The 21,077-nt window shown below is 37.4% G+C and overlaps 1 protein-coding gene and 1 non-coding gene across 2 annotated transcripts; one reads left to right on the forward strand and one right to left on the reverse strand.

Moving 5' to 3' along the window:
• Positions 1–31: 31 nt before the first annotated feature.
• Positions 32–12,538, reverse strand: LOC145945883 (diacylglycerol kinase eta). Its single transcript, XM_083055118.1, is given in 23 exon segments — positions 32–2,150; positions 2,152–2,259; positions 4,101–4,232; positions 4,860–4,955; positions 5,044–5,352; positions 5,440–5,734; positions 6,276–6,545; positions 6,618–6,720; positions 6,807–7,028; positions 7,106–7,436; positions 7,521–7,828; positions 7,916–8,301; positions 8,393–8,645; positions 8,722–8,873; positions 8,949–9,260; positions 9,345–9,667; positions 10,262–10,364; positions 10,478–10,646; positions 10,748–10,878; positions 10,959–11,050; positions 11,203–11,339; positions 11,440–11,644; positions 12,369–12,538. Coding segments are annotated over 23 exon segments (4,620 nt in total). The 5' UTR covers positions 12,405–12,538; the 3' UTR covers positions 32–2,003.
• Positions 12,539–13,410: 872 nt separating this feature from the next.
• Positions 13,411–13,482, forward strand: Trnat-cgu (transfer RNA threonine (anticodon CGU)). The gene has a single exon. It is a non-coding gene; the product is annotated as a tRNA-Thr (tRNA).
• The last annotated feature ends 7,595 nt before the right edge of the window (positions 13,483–21,077 follow it).

A 21,077-nucleotide genomic window follows, 5' to 3' on the forward strand; every position in this document is an offset into this window, starting at 1 on the left:
AAGCAGTGGTATCAACGCAGAGTACTCCCAGGAATCTGCACACGACGGTTGATGCGACTATTACCGGACACCCTGTATATTGGAATGTAAAGAAATTTTTTTTACTCGCAAATAACTTGGTTATTAAGTTCGTTAACATGGTTTTACATTACAAGTTATGGTAATAAAGACAAAGATAAGTGAACCATCGCAGTGCATTGAAATCGGACAACCTGTGGCGAACTAACATCGCCAATAAAGAATCTATATTTATTCTTTGTCTGTTATGATGATAATATATTTACCGCTGCGTAATTGTTTTTAGTGTGTACTCACAATTTGATTCTACTTTGTTTTAAGTTTGTCAGATATAATTGTGTTTGTATAATTAATTTTATTTGTTTTATCGCATAGAATAAATACTACTATATGTAATATGCTCATCTATTTGTGTGAGATATTTACTTCTCTGTATGAGAAGTATAATTAATACTCTCTAAAACTACAATAAAAATATCTTTTTTCGCGTATCGAGAGATTCTTAATTATCACATAATAACGAAACGAATTCAGGTCATGAAACCAGCTATCGGGAGGAAAAAAAATAGAAAAACTGCATCTCTTTTATTATTAATATGAGCAATATTTGATTATTACGCTGATAGAAGATTATGCAAAAATAATCAAATAGCACAATGACGATATATGTATATTTACGTTACATTTAAAAATAATTATATAAAATAGATAAATATTTATAACTGAGAGAATAAGAAAATGAAGACTAGATTTGTTATAAGGCAAGAAGAAGCTCAAGCAAGAGCTACCTACGCGATTCCGAAAGAAGAACATATTCTTATGTATCATATACACATAATAAATAGTGTATGCATTTTGCATCTCTAGGTCTTCTCTTAATTATCGTGTTTATTGCCATAGGAGGAGATATATGTAGAATCACTTTCATATACATCTTGGCCCAGACATTGCTTTTCAAACTAATTATTAACGTCATCAAACAACCGAAAAAAGTCACAAATCTGTGTATATAATTACAAGAGTACACATTCGTCATGTATACATATTTATATTGCACACTACATATCGGTAGCTCGACGAAGTTATATGTGTAAAAGACAATCAGAATAAATTGACCGAACGAGTTAAAAATTACGGGTGTAATATAATTAATTTTTATACGTCAGACAATAGGAAACGCTTCTTCAAGAATGTAGTATAATACTCGCAGATTTAAGATACTTATGCCGCGCGTAAGATTCATGAATTTCGAACAAGAAGTACACGCAATAATTGCCTAAATATATATGCCCGAGATGTTGCACGTTTTTTTATTCTAGTATAATAGTCTGTGATGTAAAAAAATTTACTATTTTACGAGAATTGTCTACTCCGTATGTATGCAGTTTTACACGAGACCTTTTTCGTCATGGATTGCCTTGACAAGTGAAATAAAATTCATCCCTTGGGAGATGACGCATCTCATATTTTGTACTATATATAAGTGTGTATGTGTGTGTGTTGTCGATGAGATAATAAATTCATTTTTTTTTTGGTTACTTTTATCGTGATTTCAAGTATATAGAGTAAATATTTGGCACAGGCAAAAAGTGGTTTCCTTACTTACGACAATGTTAAAAGGTATAACTTCTTAACATTTTAACCCTTTTTTAAATATTTTTTTTTTCTTTTTAATATAATATGTCACTCGCATGTGTGTCGGAAATGCACGTTTAATTAACGTTTTAGGGTAAGAATATATAACAATCTATCTATCTTGTTTTCTACTAATTGTTACGAAGTTCTTTCGTCAAATATTCAATTCTAAATGTTATCTTCTCTGCTACCGATTTACTACAGTTGCGTATATATTTTTCGTTTGGAATGATGCGCCTCTTTTGCTACTGTGTCAAACACTACCTAGGTAACTAGCTACCTACGCGTCGTAGTATCCTTTGCTCGGAACGTGCAAGCATAAAACTTGACGTTCGACTCGGTATGTAAATTCAATTGTTGAGGTCATTGATGGCCTGTAAGATGCGTTTAACGTGGCCCCACCTGGTGATGCCTAGCTCCTTGAGATCACGGCGGGCTAGCGTTAGCAGCTCCCTGCCGCGTATGTCGTGGGACACGAATCTGTCGGCGTACTCCTCCCAATTGCAGATTCTCTAACCAGGTGCAGACCTCCTGGACGCCCCACGTGGTAACTTGATCTCGCGCCGGATGACCCGCGGCGCCCGAGTTGCCGGTGAAACGACGGAACTTTAACCAGAACAACCCTCGGTGACGATTTTTTTATCCCCCTGCAGATCCAGAGTTCGAGACGCCGGTTAGTACACGGTGTTAGTCAGATTAGTGGTGTAAGCGCGTGGTAAAGCGGCACGCAATCTTATGTACGACATACGTTAGAGACATGCTATAATCATATTCACAGGTGGAGAATTGCACTCGGAATTGATTATGTGGGATTCGTCAGGCACACAAAAGAATAGTAGCTCTCGAATGATCTATGTGGTCGTTTACGTGTGGTTACGCAATGATTCAAGTATATTCGCGTAAAAATACGTTGTATATATTTATTAATAAGAGAGACATGAGATATTCCATTAGATATTTATTGCTATATAATTTCTCAGCGAGATTCACACATGTACATCCGCTACAAGATACACTCTCATGAGGCTCATAAAATCACGAAAGTTCCCCTCTCGTTGTTACAGTGCTAATCAAACAAGGTGCACAACGACTCATCTCAACGAAATCATGAGAAACAGCGGAAGCGCGCGATGGCAAAAGCAAAAGTTAAATGGTGCATATATTATGTGTTCTTGTGCTAATACTGTTTCTGCTAATATAAACTAAATATAGATGCGCAGCATCGCTAAATATCACATAATGTATATCACGTGTTTCGCTGTTGACTATATAATAGGAAGAGAGAGAGAGAGAGAGTGAGAGAGGGGGAGAGAGAGAGGGGGGGAGAGAGAGAGAGGGGGAGAGAGAGAGAGAGAGAGAGGGGGGGGAGAGAGAGAGAGAGAGAGAGAGAGAGAGAGAGAGAGAGAGAGAGAGAGAGAGAGAGAGAGAGAGAGAGAGAGAGAGAGAGAGAGAGAGAGAGAGAGAGAGAGAGAGAGAGAGAGAGAGAGAGAGAGAGAGAGAGAGAGAGAGAGAGAGAGAGAGAGAGAGAGAGAGAGAGACTAGAGAACCATAAGCGTATAAATAGATAAATAAAAACATCTAAATGGAGCAATCTATCTCTGAGCAGATATAACATGCACGCACGATATAACATACACACGTGTACAAAAATAATCTGCGCCATATCTCATTGTTACATTGCAAAACTAAGTCTCTAAAATGCTATAATTCTAATTTCTCTAACGTCATAAGCATTAAGACTTAAAAGCGTATTACCAGCACTGGGATTGAGCACTCAATCAATCCGAAATAAAGCACAGGATAATTTATTAATTATCATTTGTAAACAACACTTATATGTGTAATGAATTGTAAAGTTTCTCTCGAAAAGAGAGAGAGAGAGGAGAGAATTGTAAATTTTCGTGTTTAATGTATTGTAAAGAGAGGTGCTTTCATAATATTACATTCAACTAGCTAGCTTTTAAAATTTATCGAACGTCGAACGGGTCTCTCAAAATATACTTTAATGAGATGGAATATCGAACATGAGTAGAATATGTGATATATAATAAAATAAAAGATTTTAACGATGTATTAACGTGCTTCGCTCGACTTCAATAATTTCGTGAAAAATTAAGTGCTACAAGTAAAATATAAGTAGAAAAATGTTATTGCGTATCTCTCAAATATACATATAAATCTAATTCTCTAAATTCTGTTTAAACAAAACAGCTAAATATTTATATTTATACGAGAAACGAACAAAGTTTTCTTTATACATACTAATTTTAGTGAGTTATATATTGTGCTATTCCAATTAAATGTATAATAAATATCACAAAATGTAAACTCTTTATCACAATGCAAAATATACGGCAGAGATATGAGAATAGAATTATTTTATAGCTTGTATCTTTAAAGAATCGATCTCAAACAGCATTGCAGAAAGCATAAGAAAGAAACTATACCTGATCGTCTGCAGGAACGTTTTGCAAGTAAACCAGTCCTGTGCCTCCTTCATCAAAAGTACACTTTCGTAATTCCTGTTCCATAGTAGCTAAAGACATAGATAGCTTATTTTCCAAGTCCTCTCGTAATCTCTGTATTTTATGCACAAAAATATAAATATATCAATTTAATATAAATTTATTAAATTATTTAATAAATTTATTTAATTTTTATACACGCTGGCCTTACAATGCGTTGTAATAATAATTATTCATTAAATCATTGATTTTAATGTGACTCTTATTTTGGTATTGAAGATGACTGAGTACAGTCGAAACGTTTACGAATATTTTAATAATACAAATTCAAAATAAACAATAACAACCTAAAATTTAATGCTCGTTTAGTTGGCCTAAATATTTCACTCCTCAAATAATTTGTTAATTTATACGAGCCTATTATTATTTAATTTTTATACACGCTGGCCTTACAATGCGTTGTAATAATAATTATCCATTAAATCATTGATTTTAATGTGACTCTTATTTTGGTATTGAAGATGACTGAGTACAGTCGAAACGTTTACGAATATTTTAATAATACAAATTCAAAATAAACAATAACAACCTAAAATTTAATGCTCGTTTAGTTGGCCTAAATATTTCACTCCTCAAATAATTTGTTAATTTATACGAGCCTATTATTATTAAATTTATCAATATATTATATACTAAAATGATATTTATATATAAAAATATATTTAATATTTATATACTCACCAAGTCGTGAGCTTTATCGCGCAGTAACTCGCAAGAGTCTTCATATAATTGTCTCGCACTCGATACCAACTCAGTTACCATGGGTCTCAAGCTTATCTATTGGCAAATAAGTAAGTATGAGCAAGGAGGTTCATTATATTTTTCTTTATTCTTCAATCTTTTTTACTTAAATTACATTACTTACCCCTTGTAAAATTTTACCACCCGGATGTACTTTTTCAAGCGCATTCGCTGCCCGTAAGGCGACTTGATACAGATCTGGTTCTAGACTCGGATGTGATATAATCAGTAGTTTTACGCACTTGACTAAAGTCGTCACTGCTTCGATGAAGCTGAATAGAATAGTGAGCTCCTCGTCGTTCAACTGATGCGGCTTATTACATATCTGCAACTGCGATTGCGATGTACTACTTAGGGTAGAAGTGGACTGAGTTATGGTGGTTAAAGTGTTGCGCTGCTTCTCCTCCCACGCTCTCAGCGAAGTCTCAAGAGCCTATGATATGTAAAATATATTTTCGATTACACATGCTAATCGAAATCATTTTTGGTTATTGAGAAACCATTAGATAGAGATACTTGCCCTATTTCTATAAAGCATTTGCATGCGATTCTTGTGTATGATCCTTATAATACCAGGTGGTTGAACCCAAGCCTCACCGTCGACCTGTATCGGAACACCTTCCTCACCCAGGATGTTAATCTGAACCATCTGGCACTGAGCTATCCGGTGATGTTGCAAGTTGATGAGCCGCGAAGCGGCCATTTGGACAGACCCAAAGACCGCCACTACTTCCAATATGCGATCGTCGAACGACGGTGCCAAGAATAAATCTCCTTCCTTCGTGCCACCCCAGAAGTTCGTACCGCCCATAAAGCTGTCGTTTGAGAAGAAAATTTCACATTAAAAATTGTACATAGATATATCCAGTGTTGTGTTTAGATGATTTAAAAATTAGCTAGATAAAGATAAGATGAACATAATTTTGTTTTAAATATATCTAGATAAAAGATAAAATTATATGGCGATTCATCTAGATAACTTCCAGATAATATTATTTTTAAGACTGCTTATGTAAACATAGTTGTAAAAAAATGTAAATTATAAAAGGGATATAAAAATATATTCATACTTTTATTTATATATAAGTTTCTATCGCTTACTGCTTAAGTTCTACTACTTAAGTATTTTTATGTGCTATGACTCTAAACCAAATTATCTGAACACATTATTCTAGATAATTTAGTAAAGATAACACTTTATTTTTATCTCAGATAAAGATACAGATAATACATATTTTTATTATCTATATAAAGATAAGATGACGCCAAAATTTCGTCTAGATGATCATCTATATAATTTTATTTACAATTAAATAACAGTAAACACTGGATATATCTAGTACTCTTCTTTCTTACCTTGGTATATTTAACACGACGATTCCTTGCAGAGAAGGCAACGGTATCCTTTGACCGTCGCATTCCAGCTGAACTCTTTGCTCGAGATTCTTATAAGTCTTTTGCAGCCATTGTTTAGACCCCAAGACGCCGTACCACATATAATTCTTAGCGCGCGATCGACATTTCTCAGGATGCTCCTCCCTCTTGTTGTGAAAATCGAGACTGATTTTCGCGTCTATGCCGATTCCAAAATAATTGTTCATGACGCAACGTTCGAAGTAGCCTTCCCTGTATTCAGAATTCAGAATAAAATTGATCAATTGGTTGTGATTGCTTATAACGATAACGCGTACGACTTACATCAATGTTTCATCCGGATCCATCAATGGTGATACCGCTGCACATAGAGCGTCCGCGTTTGCCAGCAACGCTTGACTGATGAGACCAGCTCCACCGCTTACATCTGCAAATACATTTACAAGAAAGAAACATAAATAAAATTATACAACGTGGGAGAAATTATACTTCGATATTGCATCTTTGACTTACTAGGCCACATCGGCAGTCGGACCAAGGGATTTATTATCGGAAGCTTCTTGTCCTCCGTTTTGTCGACAGATTTCGCTCTTTCGTGGCGCAAGTTCATGCTCGAACCACCTAGACGAGCAGCAGCCGCTAGTGACACAACTTCCGATGCCTTCAACAAGCTGCCGCTGCTGATGCGCCGTGTAGCTTGCGGAGAAAAACCCGATTCGGGCAGTTCCACACTTACTGCGTCATACAAAAACGTCATCATATAAATGTGTACTTGTCACGCTGGTGATATATCAACCGAGACTTGCACTTACATCTCTCCATACTACCGCCGCCACTGTATTGTTTGTCATGTGGATCCAGGTTGTAATCTAAATTAAGTTTGTGATGGCTCTCAATCGACAACGACGGACTTGGTGGATCAATGATGACACTAATCTGAGGCGGAAAGTTTATAGAGCACTTTTCGTTGGTCTGCGTGTTGTCCGACGAGACCTTGAAGCAGCATACCGGATTTAACAAATCGGACACTTTTTCCTTTTCAATGTTATCGAACTTTACTAGATTCGTTTCTACAGCTTGCATCGATTTAGTTCCCAATACACGTACGCATGTCGCCAAACCGTCTGTTTTATTTAGCATTCCCTGCTTATGAAAAGTTCGACATTAATTCGATACGTTCGATTTCACAAGAGAGACCAAAACATGTTTAATTTTTTCATTCTTTACCTCTTTATCCGTCTTTATATTTCTCGTCTTGAATGACTGCCTCCCGATGTCGTTCCCTTCGTTGAATTGAGCTAAACCGCAGGATCTTCGCGTTTCCTCGATTTCTAAGCCCTCTCTGACAGAATCGTATTTCTCGCCCATTATCGCACTGATCACATCCTGTCCGAGAGAACTCAAGTCTTCCAAGCCACTTTCCGAATGCTGAGTCTCCGTAGAAAGCATGTCGGAATTATCCGGCGAGTCGATGTGCCCGATCTCCGAGCTTTCCGATTTCTTGGTGGAATCGAATATATCGCTGTCTACATGTCCTGAAAAGTGTAGAGAAATTATCTAATAATTAGACACGACATACATGCAGAGCAATCGCTCGTCGCGTCAGCGAAGAATCCACGTACCAATTTCACTCTCGCTATTTCGAACGGTATAACTCTTGGAATCCAATGTTTCGGAAACGATACTGTCCGTACTGACGATGCTATTGGTACAGCTACCTCTGAGTTCCAATTTGTCTTTCGTTTCGGGTTTTTGCGCGTGCTCTGGCGAGATATTTCTAGAATGAAGCGAATCTGTGTCAGGAGAAACGATAGTATCTTGTATGGTCGCGTCGTCTGATGGTGTACTTGTGTCTAAAGTGGTCTTTGTCACAGTGACTGGGGTGTCGGAGACAGCTTCTAACTGCGTGCGTTCAGAGGACAAAAGGAAATTGTCGCTAGTAACAGTTGTTTGCGCTTCTTGTTGACAGCCGGCAGCCTGCGCTGCGGGCGAGTCAAAACTGAAAACTCTAAAATCAAATCGAGATACATGTAACTTTTATAATCCAGATGCTATATAATGATGCGTCGTCGAGTTTAAATTGAATAAGAAGGAATTACCCTTGCGGCATGTTTTCGCTGTTTCGTCTACTGTCGGCGAAACCGTCGGGCGCAGGAAGAGTCAGTAATTCTTCGGGTTGCGAATCCCTCCTTAAATCCGGCATCGGACTCAAGGACGCCAAATTAGGAGTAGGACTCGAGCAAGGTGATATCTCTACGCTGCTACCGGGTTCTAGAGTTGGCATTAAACTGATGTTGTCCGATGTCTGATCTGTTTGCAATAAGCCAGGGAAATCCAAATGTTGCATTTTATCTGAATTATCCATTACACGAACGTAAATTGAAGAAACAGAAAATTCGTTATTGTTATCTTAAACTGAACAACTTACTTGTCGGAGTAGTCATCGGAGAATTGTCGGATGTTATAGTGATGTTTGGCATCTTGTTATCTTGCTTCTCGTCCGAGGGATCGTTCTGTTCATCGACGGCCAATTCCGTATGTTCCACTAATCTTCTGATAGCTCTTTTCAAGCTGTTTGCTCTAAAAAGCACATTTAAGCATATGTCTCTTATTCCATATTTCAATATAGTATTATAAATAATGTGCGTTGCATACCTAGACATGACAATATCTCTCTCCATGTAACATCTTCTTCTTATGACTTTTTTTAAGTTTGTTATTTCCTTCTCTGGCTTCTCTAAAGCGCCCTTCTCTTGATTGCTGCTCAAAGTTTCGGTACTTAGAGTGCCAATGTCAGTTTCTTCACCGTTATCGGACAAATACTTTTCCTCGTTTGATAATGTCTGCAATAATAAGTCGAGTTTTTGCTGAAGCGTTTCGCATTTTTCTCCCAATTGTTGGTCCCCTGTGTTTAGACTGGCTTCCAGTATGTGTGTCGCAAAATCTTTCACTGTTTCACATAAAACTCTGCAAAAGAAAATCTCAGGTTCGACAAAGCTTAAATTTTACAATTGCATAAACACACACACACACGTGACCAAAATTACTTACTTGGCACTAGATAGAACTACGCTCTCTTGATCGGATTGCAAAATGTTTGCTATATGAGCAAGTACGCTGTCCTCATATTGATGAGCTACACTCGATTTTATAGCCGGGTCGGGCTGATGCAGAGTCACTTTGTGACATGGCAGAGATATGCTGCGTTCAAACGTCATAATGCTCCAACGATCCAGCATCTTTGTGCCCGCTTTCTCGTACTTTTCCAACAGCTGAGGTAAATGCGTGTCATCGTCGCACGCTGCTCCCCAGCCTAATACTCGCGCCAAGTCATTCCCCGTTCCTAAAGGTAGCACTCCAACCTGGCATTGCTTCTGCAAATTTTTGAAAACATGTTCTAAATCTGCATATTTTTGTTTTATACATAGATAATTATACATATATAATTCTATAATAAATTTTCTTTCTATAAATTAGATAAATTAGTCATGCATTTTGCTTACCGTCTGTAAATAAAGTTAAGGAAACTTCGCACATAAAGAAGCCTAAAGCACATACACCAGTTTCATCTGGAATAAAATCATAAAAGAGACACGCCATGCAGTTTATAATCAAAAATACGAAAAGATTAATACCATTGGCTGCAATATAGTAAATACTGAATATCAGAATATTGTTTATAATTAATATTGTATTGTGCGTAAAGAAATATAATTGTAAAGAAAAACAGTTTACAACAATGCTATTATATATTTCTACGATTCTCATATATTTAGGCTAATAATTTGTAGTCATGCGCATAATGCAGAAAAGTATCACTATGCAAAGTTGTTGTGCGAAGAAATAAATATACTTAAATAGCAGCTTTGCACAGATGGAGCAGAATTAGACTCGAAAGAAAGTGTAAAGTAATTGAAAAGTCATGCGCTGAAAGAGATAAGTAAAGTTGTCGATTGCAAGATACTCACGTGCATTCCGAGTCGATCGATTTCCGAAAGCACCCATCCCACCGATCCATCTCCACTGCACACTAGTATCCGGAACGGGTCAAAGTGACGGAACAGTCTTAATCTGGAAGAAAAAACAAATACAATTTCGATATTTGACATTTGTTTCATTGCAGCTAATTATGATAAATAAATTTCAGATCATTGATTGTGTTATCAGCAAGGATTTGTGCTTACCCTGGACCTGGTCCTCCTTTTATAAGGTCGAACACTTGTGCGGGATTCAGTAATTGTTTAAATCTCCTAAGAAACTTAACACCTTGATTGTCACCAGATTTACTGTTTACAAATACTAAAAGTGGACTGCATCCCGTAGGTCTAACAGCTTCCCAAGCTTCGTCGCTACCTGATAATCATTAAAAACACAGTTTTACTACTGTAATAAATTATTTACGCATAAAATCTCATACAATTATTATTTGTAACACAGGCAGAAAGTACAATTACCTATACTATGCAAAGCCGTAGGAGGCACTACACTGAGTTTAGCTGGTCCTAACGGACACTTGATACTTATGGCAGGTCTGCACGCTGTGTGTACAGTTGCTCTGCACCATAGACACCGCCAATCTTGAAGCCTGTGAATAACACGTCGATTTGCAGGCGACAGTTGTAATCGAACGTCATCTTATGTAAAAATGCACCATGGTATAAATACCTAAGTACAGAGCCACATGTCTTTTCACAGATGAAACATTTTGAGGACACTGGTAAATTTCCCTCCATCCACTGATGTGGCATTGTGATGTTCTGCAAGGGAAGAAATTAAGCGATACATTTATTATGTAAGACTTTCTTGATATATTTATCAGACAATTGTAATTAAGATGTATGTAAAATTAATTTATTTGATTATAAATTCTTGTGTAAAAACAATGTTTAATTAATAAAATGTTATGCACCCCATCTTGGTCCTCAATGATATCTTTTCCAATGGATGCTAAAGTGGTCCACTTGCAATTGTTTATTGCTTTTGCGCTACATCTCTTGTGCACTTTGTATTTACAGACTTCACAACTTAAACCATGGGAAGTAACACCTGTAACAAAAATCATATTGTAATTATCACGTTTTAAATAAATAATTTTACAGAAATTTTATTCATGATTATGTTATAACAGAAAAGTACAATTCCTTACCGTGCAGAGCATCTCTGCAAACATTGCAGTACGTAGGTCTGGCATGATTAGTCGCATACCACTGATGATTACCTCCTAGTAACTCGGCAGTTCCAGTATCACCCTGAGGACGATTCTCCGTCGCTGTTCTTATCACGTTCAACCACTCCTCCATGTCTTGTCTATTTTCACCACAGAGAATCAATGATCGAAGTGGAGTTATCACCTAATACATAAGAAATATCATATTAATCATCGCATACATTTTATAGCACAAGTTCTGAAAAGGATGCAATAATAATGCCATCAAATTCGAATTGAAAAAAAATATATAACTATCTATTATAATGGATTCTTTTTCTATTTTCTCCCATATTATTAGAATAATTTGAAGTATTGTGATAATTAAAACTTTCAAGTTTTTAAAAAGGATGTTAAACTAAACTTCAAGGAATCTATTCTTGTAAAATTGAAAAACAAATGCCTTGTGACTTTAAAGACTGAGAAAATTCATAAATTATCAAACTCAGCTATTCTCAATTCTTCTTTTCAATTAATTTAATTCTTACAGAGAGCACAAAAGATTGTGATTTAAAAACGCATGCAACATATATATATGTAAATTGCAGAAACATCATTTCTGATAAAGTATACTAATTAAAGTAAAATATAGTCACACTCCTGTATTACTTCTTTTTACATCCTGCGAATAAAAGAGTAAATGTAAGGGGTGGAACGAACAGAAAACCCGGGACGTCACGAATCAACGGGTTCAACAATGCTCATTGTTATCCGGCCAACGGTCCATTGGCCATAAACAATCGATAAATAGCATTGTTACCGGGCCACGCGCCGCGGAGACGATTATTAACGTATTCGGGCGACCTAATTACAGAGAGCGGTCTAAGCGTCAGCGCTCGCTCGTGCCTAACCTTCCGCGACGCTCGTACCTTGAATCGGGAACGGGCTCTCCGTTGCTTCGACATTTGAGCCGCGCCGGCGACATCCGCGGATTATCATTACTTATCGTCCGAGCTCGCTTGCAGCATCGGCGACGTCCTCGACGACGCATCGGTCCGTCTCATCCGCTGGCGATTCGCGACGCTCTTTTCTAGCAGCAGCTCCACCGGCGCGGCGTGCCCTATTTCCCATGGCGCATGTCATACCAACCAATATCTCGCTTCGCTTTATAAATAAAATGACACGCGCGCGCCAAACACCACGTGCGCTATTGTGCGCGAGAAGCCGACGCGCGCTTTTTCGCGCCGCCGCACCGCACCGCACCGCCGAGTCGCGAGTCCAGTCACGAGGCGCGGCTGTCAAATACTGTCGATACACCGGCGATCGCGCGCCGCAGCTGTCAATACCCCGGCTGGCTGAACAGCTGATGCCGCGAGGCGCCCCTTATCGCTCGCGCTTATCCGCTCCACCGCCGCGTATTGGAACAATATAATGTCTGGCAATCGCCGTGTCATATTATTGACAGGGTGTATTCTCGGAATTCTCTGCTATCTCGCGATAGCGTGGGCTTTTACCCACGCGGGTGAAGTTTGAAAATTCTCTCGCGCCAGCGAGATGAATAGACTTGTTCTCTTCTTTTATATTTTAATATATATATATATAATTAATATTTATAATGTATAATATGATATATAATTAAAATATATAATAAATTTATATATATAATATAATTAATATTTTTGTAAAATTAAAAAAAAATGAATTAGTTGAAGAGAAGACACCAGTCAGTCTGCGAACTTTTCAACGTTCGCGCGTCTTTCGAAATTTTATTTATTTATTTTTTTTTTAAGAATTACAGTTCTCATTTTTTAAAGAAGCAAAACGACGAGTATATTCGTTTCTTTTTGGTCGCGTGACTCTGGTTGTGTCGATGTCTCTCGTGCAATTTTTCGCGTGCGTTTGTAGAAGGGTAAATCTCCCTCGACGAATATCTACCACAAGGGTGAATGATATCGCTCGTTGATAGAGAACGCCTCTTTAGCTCAGTGGTAGAGCACTGGTCTCGTAAACCAGGGGTCGTGAGTTCAAACCTCACAGGAGGCATTTTTTTGCTTACGAGGAAGCTTCTCCGAATACATTATATTTTTTTCAATAATCAAGGATAAACTGGATCCCATAAAGAGTCATAATTTTCTTCAATGATTCGAGTATGAGTTAGTGTGAGAGAAAACTGTCTGGGAGAAAAAAATTCAGAATATTTCGATAATAAAGTAAGAGCTTTTTGATATATCCGTGTCGAGTGTCAATGATATGCGGAGCCTATATCGAATTATCACCCCCGGGCTGAATTTTTTTTATTAGCATACTCGACCGCGAGAAGAATTCAGCGATGATCCCGACAGCCGTCCCTCGGGACTTGAATTTTTCATGGAAGGGGCGATTATTGGACATCGGTGCAAATCCGCGGGAATTATTGACGAGACGTGGGCGGACTCGCTCCCTGACACTCCAGCCAGCCAACAGTATATTTGCTTTATTGTCGGAGCCACTTTTCCAGTCTCGTGAGTCGGACGTGTAGGTGTTGGATTCGACACCAAGTAGAACAGAGAGAGAGAGAAAAAAACCACATCGCGTCGCGCCGATGACATTGAATGCCAGGTGAGATTGGTCCTCTTGGTCAGGTGATCCTTTGTATGTCATCGAATGTGTCACTTTCATCCCGCGAATCGCGATATCGAAATTCGAACGCGGCCTTTGCGCAACGTCAACCATCCAGGCAGCCCTATTCATCAAGAGGAAAAAAAGAAATACTTGATTCTTCATTTCGCACATTCATGCTCTCTTTCTCTCTCGCGGATGAACGCGTGACATTTTACACTTTCCGAATCGCGAGAGTGATGGCAAAATATTGTGTTCAGTCATAGCGAATGAAATAAAACGCTACATATCCCATTTGACGTGTCGCGAAATTACACGGGAAGTGAAGTTACATTCGCGGAATCTTCTCTCTTCGATAACCGAGCTTAATTGTTACCAAATGACATTGGATATTGTTTTCCATGCGATTGTTATGCAATTTGCGAACTGCTTTGGCCGCCGGCTATTGTTCGGAATAACCCACCGGTACAATAGAGACGAGACACCCGCGGCATAGCAGATAGTTTCGCGGTAATTCCTCGTTAAGTGCTCGTAACTCCGCGACTCGCATCCTGATGCTGACTCTTCACGTAATCGTGAACTTTTTACATCATAAAATCGCGCGTCGAGGTATGAATGCGGCGGAAGTAATAGTGTTAATGGATTTTCCCTGTAGTTCCCGAATGCATGCGAATATTCATCCCTTCTATAAGGACGTGCGAATGACGGCTGGGGTCGAGGGAAAAATTCCATCCTCCTCGCGGCATCCTTTTGCGCGCCTTCTCCGAAGTAAACGTCGATTAATCATCATCGAACGATTAATCATCGGTCCTGTACGCGATGTACGTGAGAAATTACTTTTGTATCTGTCGATGCACCCCTTGGAATTTGTTCGAGGAGAAAGATAAGACCGTTGGGAATACATGGGTGTACAAGTATAATTGATTACACAACGATAGAATATCTCACACCTGGGAACCTCTCGAGAATAATCGCTGAATTAATTTGAAATGTAAAATCTGAGGAAATTACGAAATTAATCTCGAAATGAAGTTTTCTCAAGACTCTAAGATTAATTTTCTCCCCAAGTACTTGAAAAAGTATGTCAAATCTTTTCTCTCTCTCCTTATTCTGCCTTTGAATATACTTCACACTCAAGTTAAAGCGATTTTAATTCATTACACTATTCAACAAAAAATGACTTTTTTCGAACACCGGAACGAGACTAGTTGTTTCTAATAGTTTTTTAAACGCTGAACACGAATCTGGTTTTCAAATTGCTCCATCACGTCACAATTTTGAGAAATTTGCAAGTAAAGTTGCAGAAAAGGGGCTATTTTCATAAATTTTGTCATATTATAGCTACAATATGTGACGTGCTGGAGAAGTTTTATTGCAATCAAAATAAAGTATGTTGTTAAAACTTTCAACCCTCAAAATAAATTTTTAGTGTCGGTTATGATTAATAAAATATTCATAGTTAAATATATATATAGTGCAAAACTTAACTGTGATTAAGTCATTTACAATTTACTAAGGGCATGTTCCGATATACACTGCCAGTACCCAGTACTGAAAAGCTATAGTTTACGTTACGTATATTATATATTTTCAGTACTGGCAGTAATATCGGAACATGGGGTAAATAGCTTTCAATAATTATTTAAATTTAAATGTTTTTTAGGTGGTTGAATGCGAATCCAATGTCAAAATTGTCAAATTCAAAATGGTGGACTTAATATGTTAAAACATGTTTAGATTGCAATTTAAACATTTTTAAAAGTTTGAAATTCGCCATTATTAAGTCCATCATTTTGAATTCGACAATTTTGACATTGGATTCGTATTCACCTAAAAAAGCCTTAAGTTTAAATAACAATCAAAAGCTATTTAGTAAATGACTTAAGCCAATGACTTAAGTCACAGCTAACTTCCCTATATTTAACCATTAGATATCTTATTAATCGACATCAAAAATTCCTTTTGAGGATTGAAAGTCCTAACAACATACTTTATTTTGATTGTAATAAAACTTCTCCACGTCACATAGCTATAATATGACAAAGTTCGCAAAAATAGCCCTTTTTGCAACTTTAACTGGAAATTTCTCAAAGTTGTGACGTAATGGAGCAATTTATAGAAGCCGAATTCGTGTTGAGCGTCCAAAAAACTATAATAAACCTTTCAACTAAATATTATTTTGTTAATTGAACATATAGAAATATTTAAATTAAATATAACGTATTAAATCTAACAAGACGTATATTTGACTTAAATACTATACACATGTTCAATTAACAAAATAGTAATTTAGTTTAGTCAAGTTAACAAATTATTTTTTGCAGTCTTGTTCCGGTATTTTTTTTTTGTCGAACAGTGTTATCAACTCTTTAATTATTAATCGCACGAATTTCTCGAAAACTATGGATACGTCCCAAATGAAGATAACAGGAGATATTTAGACATGCACTTTCAACTAGGTCAGACACGACGCGGATACGCTCTACGTAATTCATTTGGACGCGAGCTCTCGCGATATACGCGGATTGAAATACCTGATATTATCTCTCGACGTGTCCTTCGCGTTAATAAAAATGCGAGAAACATCTCCATAATACACGGTGAATTCATATATAACGAGTTCGTCTCTCGACGATAAAAAATTAATTCACATTACACACAACGCGATAAAATATTTCTCCATAATTGTATAAACGCATTCACGTAAAGACAAATGAGTTTATACTTGCGGAAGAATATTGCGCCGTGTCGTATATAATACTAATCAATAATGTTTCAGTTACAATATGTAATTACTGTCGGATCTTCCCTTACAATAAGCACCAGCCTGCGAGAGAGAGACTAAACCGCGATTTATATGACATCGGATAAATACTTTTCGTTGATGCGGTCCGCAAAAACCGCACATGTATTTGTATTTTATATAAAACGCGACAGATGACAAGAGAGATGCGGCGTTTCATTTAGCTCGAATACTGATATACCGAAGAAATCTTCTATCAATGTCTCTCTTTTATTTTTTCTCGAGATATTAAACGAACGAAGGTATAAGAAAAGCGAAGGCGCCATCGCTCCTCCTTTTCACCCTTCGTCACCCTCAATATTGCGCGACAAAAAATGAGCCCCGTTCTCGGGGAAGGAATTCCCCGTCCGATTCTCCGCGTATACATCGCGCCATACATATTTTATGAACAAACATAGCGGTGATATAAATCGAGAAAGAGAGGGGGGAGGGGCACACAAAATTCCGGCGCGTGCGAGCTTCGGGAAAAAAAAAAAAAAAAAAAAAAAAAAACGAGGCCGCTCGTTGAAAGCTCTTGGATTCTCAATATTGTATATACTAGATGTTGTGTCGAGCCTGCTTTTGCGCACCGCTCGCAAATGATGCCGTGACCTTCTGACCTGGAAATCCGTCCCATTCTAACGCGAGCTGCCGAATCCTCGGAGTCGCGTTGGAAGGATCGATCGTCCCTTAAATTACCGGGTGCTTCGGCCGCACTATGGCATTAAACGGGATATCGGTCTTTCGTCTATCAATCAGGTCTACTGCGTATTTGTATATCGACGGCACGAGATTCCTCGTGCGGCCGACAGATAGATCGGAATCGCGGATATACGTCTTCGTTCAGCCGAACATATCGGATGATTTTTTCTTGCAGATTCTTCCGGTGTTTTTTTTTAATCCGACGTCTACAGCTTTCGTCCGACTGTCTGTCGAGAGTGAGACGTGTGTCAGCGTTCGGAGATGTATTTGCAGGATTTTCTCCAGCTCCGGATATATAAAATGGAACACTCTCTTTCGATCCCGAGTGAAAAACGACGTTCTAATGCTTCTGTATGGCAAAAAGAGGTCAGACATTCGCGGGTCACAGACTCAGAGTTTCAGACGATATTCAGTATCACGAGCTACTACAAAGAAGAAGAAACCCTCGCATTACCGTCACTTTGAAAGCGATAATTTGTTCCACGACCGTGGAACGATGATATCCATCTTTTGTCGCCAAGTTACGATATGTAACACGGCAATTGTCATCGAAGAAAGGCATTATTTTTATTATGTAACATTTTGTAATTGTATTGTAAGGATCACAAAGCTTCTGAAGTAGTAGTATAAAGGCAATTTTTTTTTATATTATATTCTTTTCCAGAAATATACGTTTTCTCTAAAGAAAACGTATAATAAAGGTATATTCTATAATAAAAGTATATATATAATGTCAAACAATCCTTTAACGACGCCAACAGATTCAGATTCAGCAAACTCGTAAAACGAGTTCCGTAAATAAGGCGGTTCAACTAAACAGGATTTTGTTCTTTATGCCTTCTCGCCGATACGAGAGAAAAACGCGAGTATTGAATTTTATTGAGTAAATAATTCAATTGATATAAACGCGAAAAGAAGCTGCAATTGAGAGACAGCTGTAATCTAACGTATCGTGGCACGAATTTATCATGGGTTCGTGAGTCGAGTCTCTCTCTGACTCTCTCTCTCTCTCTCTTTCCTTCTCCGCCCGCTCTTAAAACCACGCACTTTAATTAGCACCGACCAACCCCGTTTGTGTCGCGACTCTCATTACGTTATTCTACATACGCCTTTGACTATTTTTAGTAGCACGTAGAGCGCGCGTGCAATAAGCACCACCGGTTGGATCTAAGCACGGTCTTCTGCATATATAATAAAACGCGTATTTGCCCGAGAGAATACATATCACGCGAAAGGTCCTTCCGCTGGTCTGGTATCATTACAGCTAAATATACTGTCACGTATATATATATATATATATATATATATATATATATATGTATAACCAGTATTGTGCTTAGATGATTTTAAAATTAGCTAGATAAAGATGAGATAAAAATATGTAGATTCATCTTAGATAAGATGAAGATGATTTTGTTTTAAATATATCTAGATATAAGATAAAATTATATGACGATTCATCTAGATAACTTCCAGATAATATCTTAGATAAGATGAAGATGATTTTGTTTTAAATACATCTAGATAAAAGATAAAATTATATGACGATTCATCTAGATAACTTCCAGATAATATTATTTTTAAAATCGCTTATGTAAACAGTTAAAAAATGTAAATAAATAAAAATGTAATGTAAAATAAAAATGGAAATTATAAAAGAGATATAAAAATATATTCATAGTTTTTTATTTATAAATTTTTATCGTTTACTGCTCAAGTTCTACTATACTTAAAATATTTTCATGTGCTATGAAACTCTAAATCAAATTATCTGAATATTGTTTTAGATCATTTAGTAAAGATAACACTTTTTTTTTATCTATAAGATGCAGATATAGATAATACATTTTTTAATTATCTATATATAAAGATAAGATAACGCCAAAATTTCATCTAGAATATCTAGATGATCATCTATATAATTTTATTTAGATAACAGCAAACACTGTGTATATCTCGCAAAGAGAGAGATCGGGATATGTATATGTCACGTGCCACGTGTGTTATATATATTCGTTTTATTATTAATACACTATATTATTCATTCGAAATAACATGTGTATCAAAGACACGAAACTCTCGCTTGTCGAGTTTGGTCGAGCGGTCCTTTAATAAAATATATTTCCCTTTGTTAATTTTCAGAATTTTTCACAAAGTACAAAATTGCTCGCGCGAGAGTGCTTTTCCGCGCGCGCGAATGCAACGCCCAGCTTTTTACGTATTTAAGAGTTGTAAAGAGCCCTCTCTCTCTCTTTCTCTCTCTCGTGATTACAAAGCTTTTAAATGCGATGAATGGCGTCGAGGGCGGAAAAACACGATGCGGAGGAGCTGAAAGAGCGCCGGGCGCCAAATGGGTTATTCGAACAATTTGCAGTTGACAATCGCGGCATTAAAATTAATTAAATCCCTATTCCATGCTGATTACGCGACGTTGTCCAGCGCGGAATGGCACCGCAGATTACAATATACAAAGTTGTTTGCGAGTGTTCCCGCGATGGTTCGCGGAATACAGCACGTGCCCCAATTCGGCCGTGTTCTTCTTATTCAATTACGACCTGGCAATAAACGACGATCTTCGAGATTTTGCCGAGCAATGCGGGAATAATGCCGAATCGCGAAAATCTCATTTCTACGATGCCAATATCCTCCCTTCGCCCTTCTACTTCCGCTCCCGAATCTGCGACTGATTTTTAATGGACACTTGACCTTTGCGTACTCTTCTGCCCCCGTGTTTTGACCCCTCCGCGCCCCGCCGAATGTGGGTCGCGGCTAAATTACGATCCCGCGCGGCCACATTTAACTGCCAATATTGAGATAAAGGATAGCGGAATGCGCGATCGTTTTATTCGGGCTCGCTCTCTTTTCAAATAATAGAAACGTGACATCTCGATCGCAATATATAATTTTATCCAATTAATTTCACAATCAATTCTACAATCTCGCAATACTGTTATATATATAATGTCACATCGAACAAAAAATATTCCTTTGAATATTATATTGCTCGTAGCACGCGGAGAAATTTTTTTTTTTACTTGCGAATATTATGTTAAAAAAAAGATACATATAATATTTTAAAGGATCAGTATTAAAAATAATCGACCAAGCTAGCACAAATTTTTACACTTTATTAAAAGTTACGACGTTTCGACCATATGGTTGTGGTCCTTTTCAAGTATATAAACTAAAATAATACAATTAATAATTAAACTTATACTTCTAAACGGTTTGAATAAAGATAGTAATATGCATAGATTAAATTGGATAAAAAGAGTACATGCGTTATAAATTGTAAATCTTAGGTAAGCATGTTCAAATAAAAAATTCGCTCACATGTTGTCAACATTAAAAGGAGAGAACGTTAAGTCATATAATATTTTATCAAAAAAACGTGATACGTTAGCGAAATTGGAAGTTTGATCGTTAAATAAAACTGGCGGCTATATATTGCAGAGAAATATTTACCGAGATGCTAATATTCGACCGGGTTATCCGAGTTGGGTTCGGGATCGTCGCATTGAAATGCGGGGCGGCATGAATATGTTCTCGGACAAAA

This window comes from Prenolepis imparis, unplaced genomic scaffold (genome assembly GCF_030444845.1).
Source record: "Prenolepis imparis isolate NDT839.2.m4 unplaced genomic scaffold, iyPreImpa1.0 SCAF_15, whole genome shotgun sequence".
In the NCBI taxonomy this organism is placed as follows: domain Eukaryota; kingdom Metazoa; phylum Arthropoda; class Insecta; order Hymenoptera; family Formicidae; genus Prenolepis; species Prenolepis imparis.